At 41.4% G+C, this 9,066-nt stretch overlaps 1 protein-coding gene across 1 annotated transcript; it reads right to left on the bottom strand.

Moving 5' to 3' along the window:
* Nucleotides 1–3,556: 3,556 nt before the first annotated feature.
* rnf228 (ring finger protein 228) lies at nucleotides 3,557–7,655 on the bottom strand. Its single transcript, XM_080427951.1, has one exon. The coding sequence runs from the start codon at nucleotides 6,941–6,943 to the stop codon at nucleotides 6,146–6,148; it is 798 nt and encodes a 265-aa protein (XP_080284077.1). The 5' UTR covers nucleotides 6,944–7,655; the 3' UTR covers nucleotides 3,557–6,145.
* Between the last annotated feature and the right edge of the window lie 1,411 nt (nucleotides 7,656–9,066).

The raw sequence follows: 9,066 nt of genomic DNA, 5'->3' as shown, positions 1-9,066 counted from the left end.
GACTTGGAAAGACCTGAAATGCTCCACGGGATGCACGTAGCACAACAGGAACCGGTTGCAAACTTAAAGCACCCCGAGCCACGGCACGCACCTGCCCCGCGCTTTCATCTGTCCACTCCCTCACCTTTACCTAGCCTACTGGGCGCACAGTGGGGCGCCACGGCGCACTCTATCATACAACTCCATCTAACGGGCATCCCACTGCCTCTGCATTCAATTAACATTCGCCTCCTTTGTGGCTGTAGAAAGGCACTTCAGATTGTCTTTTCTGTCCAAACGCGCTCGGACAATGCATGGATGCTGGGCTTAAAATAAGCAGTGGTGGAAAGTAACTAAGTATACATTTACTCAAGTACTGTACTTAAGTACAATTTTGAGGATTTTTTCTGTAGTGGAGTATTTCCAATTTTCAATACTTTTACTTCTACTCCACTACATATCTGAGGAAAATATTGCACTTTTACTCCACTGCAATTATTTATCTATATATATTTTGGCTATTTGAAAATAGCCAATCTATTTTCAAAAGATTGTGATACATTTTGAACTTGTGAAATGGGACATTCTGCACAATGGCTACTTTTACTTTTGGTACTTAAAGTATATTTTGATTCCGATACTTTTGTACTTTTACTCAGGTACATTTTGAATACAGGACTTTTACTTGTAATAGAGCATATCTACATTGCACTATTGATACTTTTACTTAAGTAAAACATTGAGTACTACTTTTTCCACCACTGAAAATAAGCATGGGAAACGGGGGTTCTTTTCACGTGCCAGGACAGCATTATTATCCCCTTGAGAAGGTTATTAATAATAAGTTATTATCCTCTTATCTTAAGTCAACCTCTATGATGACACGGCCGAACACTTGTAAGTGCACTAGATAAGCCCGGGTGAATTGTTCATAATTACTTGAGAATGAGTTTATATTCGTGCCAAAGTGTTTTTGCGGTTCTATTATCTGATGATGCTGAAGCACGAAGTGAAGGCCTCAACTTTATAGGACTAATGCTATAGAGGAATTAGCAAAAGGTTCAATTAAAAAAGCTCTGTAATGTGTGGGTCTTCGTGTTTTCGTAGTAGTAAGTAAATTTAAAAGAGAAACTACGCTATTTGTTTCAATAAAAAGAAACTTACATGCATCTGAAGACCAGAATAATGTCATGTCACGATGGGCAATAAGACGGCCTGCCACTGCCACTAGAAATGAACAATGGTGTAAAGTAACTAAGTACATTTACTTAGGTATTTTTATTTTACTTAATTACAATTTTGAGGTACTTTTACTTTACTGGAGTATTTCAAAATGTCAGTACTTTTACTACTGCATTACACCTCAGAGGCAAATATTATACTTTTACTCCACCACAATTAGAACTTTAGCTACTAGTAGTTACTTGTGCAATGCATCGTGAGCTTGTGGATGATGGATCTGCTATTTTCAAAAGATTTGTACATTTTACCACTGAAATTGGACATTCTGCATAATGAGTAGGCCTACTTTCTATACTTTTGGTAGGCAACTTTAAGTACATTTTGATTATCGGACTTTTACTTGTAACGGAGTATTTCTACGTTGCAGTGCAGTATTGATTACTTTGAGAACCTTTTCCACCACTGGAAATGAACAGCCTATATCTATTTATTATCACACGTTCGCACTGAGTCATCCCAGGCGATACTATGGCAAATAACAGAAAAACACCACTCTGTAGCTGTACGCTGACGAACGTGACGATTTAGAGGGTCATTGAACTTATTGAAACTGGATATTATATCCAAGAAAACAGAGGGGGGAGAATGGAAAACAGAGAGAGGCGAGATGCATACCTCGGCCTTCTTAAAAGCGACATTGAATCCCCGTGTCCAATCCATTACCGGGGGGATGAAACTCAAAGTCAGAAATCTCGCTTGATGAGAAATAAATTAGTTTCATCACATATTCTGTTAAAGAGCACAGTGCTGCTATCTATAACCACGTATCTGTCCAATTATTTCGAACCCAACGCATCTTGTAGGCTATATAGGCTAATAATTAATAGGCTATATAGCAGGGGTCTTCAACGTTTTTCAGGCCAAGGAGGACCCCTTTAGCTGAGAGAGAGATGAAGCAGCCAAGCAGGGACCCCCTCTATATATACAATTGTGTTGCAGATTAAACTTTTTTTTCAATTACTTGGTCTGCTCTTTTTTTCCCTCTACACCCATAGTTCGTTGCCAAAAATAGCCGATCTATAAGCTCACAAACACCTGGCAGTGCAAGGCATTGTGAGCTTGTAGACCGGCTATTTTTGGCTAAAGTTCTCCTCAGAAAAGGGATGCTAGGGTTCAAGTGGTTAATGTAAAGAAAGGGGGAAAAATCATATCACACAAAGATTTGGCGACCCCCCCCTGTTGTAACTCTGAGGACCCCCTTGGGATCCCGGACCCCCTGTTGAAGACCCCTGGGCTATAGTGTTGGTTGTGAATCAAACGAGATGACGTCCATATAGGCTGTGTGTGTCTTATGCAGCTCATTTGGCCCATGGGCGCCATATCCTTCAAATGTTTATACGTGGGCTATATTTAGTTTCCATGAAGTGAAAACACATTTTAGACTAGGCTACAGTTAATTAATTAAGACTTTATTTGGGCCGGTTAATAGTGCATATAGGCCTCTATACCTAATCATTCCATTATTATGGAATATTAAGAGAGTGCCAGATAGCTATATACTGTTAATAAAAAATACGCGAATTTAGTTTGAAATAAAGAAGAGGGAGTATAGTAGTCTACTAGCCTAATGTTATGTTGTAGCTATCAAAAAAAAAGAATGCAGAGGGATTATAACTTTGGCTTATAGAGAATAAAGGTGAATATCAGCATTTCTCTTCTCCACTCCTATATTTTGATATCCTGAACCATCTACCATAAGAATTCAGTTCCCCAAATAAGTGCAAAGCTACATGTTTCTTTTGCTTTCTTGTTATGATTCAATTCTAAACAGGAATATTAGCCTATACGCATCAGACCATGTTCCATAAGTCACTGTAACATAACTAATTCAGAAACACAGCTTGTGAAGATAATAGACTTTGTTGTTTAGGACCTGTAATGAGATGCAAATCAACAAATTATTGATGTCCTTTAATTGTACACAGAGGGGGGGGGGTCTGCCAATTGAATGAGTGAGGAAAGGCTATACATGTAATCTAGACTACAGCAACAAGAAATCTAGTCAAATGGTTCACTAAAACTCAGCCAATCACAACTAATTTACTACTACTAAAAGTAGCCTATTTAAAAGCTGAACACGGTTAAATAGGCATGATACATCTTATAGGAACTGAACTTTCTTTGCCACTAGAGGGCGCGTTTGGCAAACAGCAGGATGTTAAGAGGCAGCCTATATGTTGAATCTAGATTCAAACTATTATAGGCCTTAAACATTAGAGCTGCATCAAACAATAATAGTATAGCAGTGGGCTAAAATGCGCGTTGTAGCAAGTCATATGATGCGCCAACATGCTGTTATTCTATTACCGTTTTCAGACAATGAATCAAAGCAACAGATACTCATATGATCTCTTTAATACTGAAATGTGTTTATGTATGTAAAACAGCACATAAAGAGCATTTCTCTGTGCAAATACATTTTGGTACCTTAACAACAACCACAGATTCTCAGAAAAACCAACATTTGCTATAGGTTCTCTTAAATAAATAGGCCTACAATAAGCTTACTTCCCCCCAAAGATCCCCTATTGTGTCAAATAAAAGTGTGAAAGTGCATCATGTAAGGTTTTCTTGGGGGGAAAAAAAGTTGAAGAGGATCATTGAAGCAGGTGTGGAAATTGGGACTGGGGTATTCCATGAATGTTTTTCAATTGTCTTTGCCTCTATCCATATAGCGGTGAGGTAGGGTTAAAATGAGTGTGAAGGGGCAATAAGTGCTTAGATAAAAACCAGTCTAGTGTCCGAGTTATCTCCAAAGTGCATACTTCTATACTAAATGCTGACAGGAGCGTTAAGGAGCCATCGTTTTCCCTGTTCACGAGCTCACTGGGCTACTGTAGTTCAGACATGTCAATTTGAAATCATAAACCATTTAAAAGAGCTGTCATTGTTAATATTATCAATCACATAAAATAATAATAATTGCAACTATTGCAGCACATAACTACATAATTCACAGCAAATACACGGTAGTATCTTATAATACGTCTCGGTAATACTTCGTGGACATTACCCCAGAATGACTTCTGAAGATTGACATTTTCCAATCACATTCTTTAACACAATTAAAAGGCCTAATTTGAGATCAATATTCTGGTATCTGTTGTCATCAAGTACCTCAGAATAACATCAGCTGAGTTAATAGACTCAGAGAGCCCAAAATGTAATTATGTTTCAATTCAATAAAGTTCATAACGTATGCTCAACTTGTGTGTTCCATTGTATTACACTATCAGGGTCACAGCCTTTCTAGGCCCACATACTGGTATTATGTCATTCATGAACACCTCTGGATAATCTCAGCCATAGGTAGGCAACTGATGAAGCTTTATAAGTCGGGCATACAGTATATGTCACATAACCCCTGACAAAATAGCCAGAGTGAAACCCAAACTGCTTCTATTACTTCCTGTCTGATTTGTTCACGATACTTCATCTGACACGATACAAGGTCTATTTAAACCTGGAAACAATATGGATTTTCATACATCTTCACCGTGGACTGTAGTGAGAGATGCTGTCTGTAGTCAACAAGTCAAATCCAGATGAAGAGAAAGTGGCTTTGGCATCCCACCCGTGAAGATAGCTTTTGGAAACTAGATAAAAAAGTCATTTAGGATTGATTAATGTGATCCATGAGATTGTTTGTCTTTTATATATAATGAAAACAATAAATATTATAAAAAAAAGTTATTTACACAAATACATTTCCTCAACTAGACCTCTTTTTGAAGCCAAATGTTCCCCTGGGTCTGAACAGCTGCAGAGAAGAGTCTTTTTGCTTAGAGTTCCTACCACTGTCAGATCTGTAGAGGAAGAGGAAATACTCCATGACGTCCCAGCTGGACGCTAGATGGGAGAGGAGGAGGCCAATGCATGATGAATTCAATCATGATTGTGATTATGCCGAAGTCTATGATTGAAGCTCGACTAATTGATTGACTAATTGACTGATCGATCATATCGATCATGGGATAACTTTGGAGGGTGACGACGTGAGGCACACAAGTGAAGAAGATGCAACGACCTGCGTTTATAACATTAAAAAAAGACCTTTCCTCCAACCTGGTCTTGACCTATCAGTAGCTAACATGCACATAAAAGATTACAGAACCTGGGTCAAATACATTTGATTTCACTTCCAGTCATTCCAATGCATTGCTGCAACAGTGGAAAAGGTGTCCTTCTGCAACTCAAGTTCATTCAATAACAGAAGTCTAAGCATTGCAAGGCTTTGACCCAGGTCTGAAAGATAAAGAGGCCTATCAAGTTATCACACCACTCTTCAGTTCTCCAAGTAGCTGCTGCATCATTGGACTATTTACAGTTTGCATTGTGATTAATACAATTTCATTTTCCTGTGATTGACAGATTGGAGGCCTCTAGTCTAGAGTATACCCACATATAGACCTTGATATGAAATAAAACCAAAAAACATAATCTCAAAACTGTAGACTACTGGACACAATACAATTGGCTAGTGCTTAGTTCAGATATAAGTGATCATGGCCAGCTATCATACAGTGAATGGCATAGTGGGATATGCATATTATTTTGGGGGGAATTAGGGGCGTATCATACCCTGGTAATGAGCACTTCACATTCAGTCATCAAGCCAACCACAGCAGACCTAAAATGGTCACTAGTGGCAAGTTCACTCGGCATAAGCCATTAACCAAACCCACTATTGGCCTAATACCATTTCAAGTGCATAAAAGCTATAAATACAAGGTTATCAAGGATCATGTGGCCTATTGCTCAAAACTAGATGAAGGCCTTTGGGTGTTTGCTGTCAAGGCCATTTTGGGCGATTTGTTTCTATAAAAGAGTAAAGGAAGTAGGAGGATCGGTTGCCTTTAGTAGGCTATGTACATGATCATACGCCCTCACAAATCAGCAGGTTATTCTTTGTCATAAACCATCATCAGGCGTTTCTCCTGGAGTTAGTGGTGGCGGATGAGCGGCCCGCCTCGTGATCCGGTCTGTATTTGAGCCAGCAGATCAGCCATGTGACGACCACGGAGAACATGGCCAGGATGCTGGCCACGGACAGGCAAATGGGTCCCGCGGGCGACGGCGGGCTGCTGTGGCTGTGCACGAAAATCAGGCCCATGAACAGCAGCACCAGCATGGACAGGAACGAGAAGATCACGCACACGCAGCCGGTGGTCAGCGCCACCCGCTTACAGCTCTGACAGCTGTCGTAGCGCACCGAGTCCTGGGACAGGGTCGTGGCCGTGGACACGGTCGTGGAGGGGGTGGCCTGACCGCCGGTGGTGGTCGTGGACGCCCCCGAACCCGACGCCTCCTCCCGTCGGAGCGCGATGAGCGCCGGGTGTAGCGGGGGAGGGTAGGGCGGCAGGGCGTCCTGGGGCAGCGGGTCCAAGTCGATGTAGAGCGGAAAGTCCTCCGTCACCTTGGTGTTGTTGGGAAGGTTCTGTATCCTGTAGTCCGGCACGGGGGTCCTGTGGCGGCACACGGGGCAGCTGATGCGCCATGGACGCTCCTCCCGGAGGTGAAGCGTGTTCAGACACTCCTCGCAGAACGTGTGCAGGCACTCCAGGATCTTCGGAGCGCGGCGGTCAAGGTCGAAATAATTGTAGCATATTTTGCATTCGTACTCCTCGTAGGGGAACAGTGTTGTTGTTGTTGCGGGGGCCTCGCCCGGGGGTTCCGCTCTGTCTGATGTCAGATCGAGCCCTGCCATGTCATCTTTCGCCATTCACATTCTCTAGTGAACACAAAGGGAGCTGGCGGACAGATGCTGATGACGGTGCACGGCTCTCTCTCTCCCCCCCACCTTTACCCAGTTCATGCAAGCGCCATCATCACTCCGATGAATCGCCTATGTTGACATCGTAGTAGGCCTTTAAAAAAAACACGATCCACACGATCGTCCCGTAAAATTCCGAGCGTCTCAACAAGCCTTAATGTCCGGAACCCCCTGACTGAGATGTTAAAAGGGTCCCATTTCACGATGATGTAATGGTGGTGAGTCCAACGCCGGGGCTCATTCAGCGGCTGTGTGTGTGTGTGCTCACATCACATCCCCACAAGAGACAGAGAGACAGACAGAGACAGAGAGAGAGAGACAGAGAGGCGGCGGTCGGTGGATGTTGTTCTGTTTCCCGTTATAGTAGCGTCTGTTGTTGTGTGTCCGCTCGCATAACCAGGCTGGGACATCACATCACATCACAGACCATGCGTGCTGCCAGGCTGCTCGGTCGCCATCTCGCAGCATCCCAGACAAAGGGATGCGCTAATTGGGTTAAACCGACGCTGCTTTACAATAGGCTGCGTGGCCAAGTGACACACTCAATAAATAAATAAAAATAGGTCAAGTTGAACATTGTTGTCATGTGACATGTTCCGTTCAGAGTGACCTCATGATAGGCTACTGTAAAGAGGTCTGTGTCTATCGTGATGCATGGATGCCCACGCGGCCACGCCCCACGGCCCGTGGCCACAACATTTTAGCCTACCTGTTTACAGTGGTGTAAAGTAACTAAGTACATTTACTAAAGTAGTATACTGTACTTAAGTAGGCTATACCATTTTGAGGTATTTTTGCTTTAATTTCCAGTTTTCAGTACTTTTTACCTCTACTCCACTAGAGGCAAACATGATAGGCTACTTTTACTCCACTACGTCTACAATTATTTGAAAACTTTAGTTTCTAGTTACTTTGTAGATTTTGTTTATTATTACAAAACATACGTTACCCACTTCAGCCCTATATACATTTTGGCCATTTGAAAATAGCCGATCTACAAGCTCACACAATGTGTTGCGATACAACGCATTGTGCATGAGCTTGTAGATCTGCTATTTTCAAAAGATTTGAACTTTCTACTTTTGGTACTTATAAGTACATTTTGATACCAATACTTTTGGACTTTTACTTGTTTTACGCGCTAGTATTTCTACATTGCAGTTGATGGAGTTAGAAATATATATGTTTTGTGGACCAGATTGATGTGATCTAGAACTATCGATCTAACCAGTCAAATTAATATAGTGATGTCTTTTTGGGCCTGTACTTTAAACATGCTTTATGTAACTCTACTATACTTTCCCTACCAAGGCCATGTAGCTGGCTCCATAGCTATCTGGGGCCGGCTCCATATGTTTCCAATCAGTAAAAACATGTCTTGGTCAACGCTTTGTGATCTAATGTCCTAATGACCTGTATCTCTGTACATGACCTATATCTCTGTATGACCTGACATTGTCACTAATTTACTCTGTCAGCTGTCACCCTGTTACAGATAAACCTGCCACATGTCCTATGATATCGAAGAGATAACTTGTTTATGAAACCATAAGATGTACACAAGGATACTATAAGATGAACAACAACTTATTATGATGACACCCTGATGCCTGACAGCTCATCAGATATGATCTGACGTCTGAGGGTCTTAACCAATCGTTAGGATCCACCTCATATCTGATGTCCGGACTCCAACTTGTGTATAAATACTATTGCCTGTCTTTGTAATGACAGAGAGATATTTTTGCTGTACGGTGCCTCGTGGATTGATTCTTTCTCTTAATACAATGTCAACCTTTTAATTTGAGAACCGGCCTGTGTCTGTCTTTGATTTTGTCTCATCCTTTTTACACTGGGTTTTCAGCTGTTTAACTACAAATAGTTTTAATTAACATAGAGCAGGATTTACGACCCTTTATCAACTCTATTAGCAGTATTGGTAGCTTTTACTTAAGTAAAACATTTGAGTACTTTTTCCACCACTGACCTGTTGACACATTTGTTAAAATGTCAAATTTCAGTGTCGAGAGTGGAGGGTTACATTATTGGATATGGCATTTGTTAAATATTTT

The sequence above is a fragment of the Gymnoscopelus braueri genome (genome assembly GCF_963280865.1).
Source record: "Gymnoscopelus braueri genome assembly, chromosome: 5".
NCBI classification, from domain to species: domain Eukaryota; kingdom Metazoa; phylum Chordata; class Actinopteri; order Myctophiformes; family Myctophidae; genus Gymnoscopelus; species Gymnoscopelus braueri.
The sequence above is the reverse complement of the archived record's forward strand: the minus strand, read 5'-3'. Positions and strand labels throughout refer to the sequence as shown.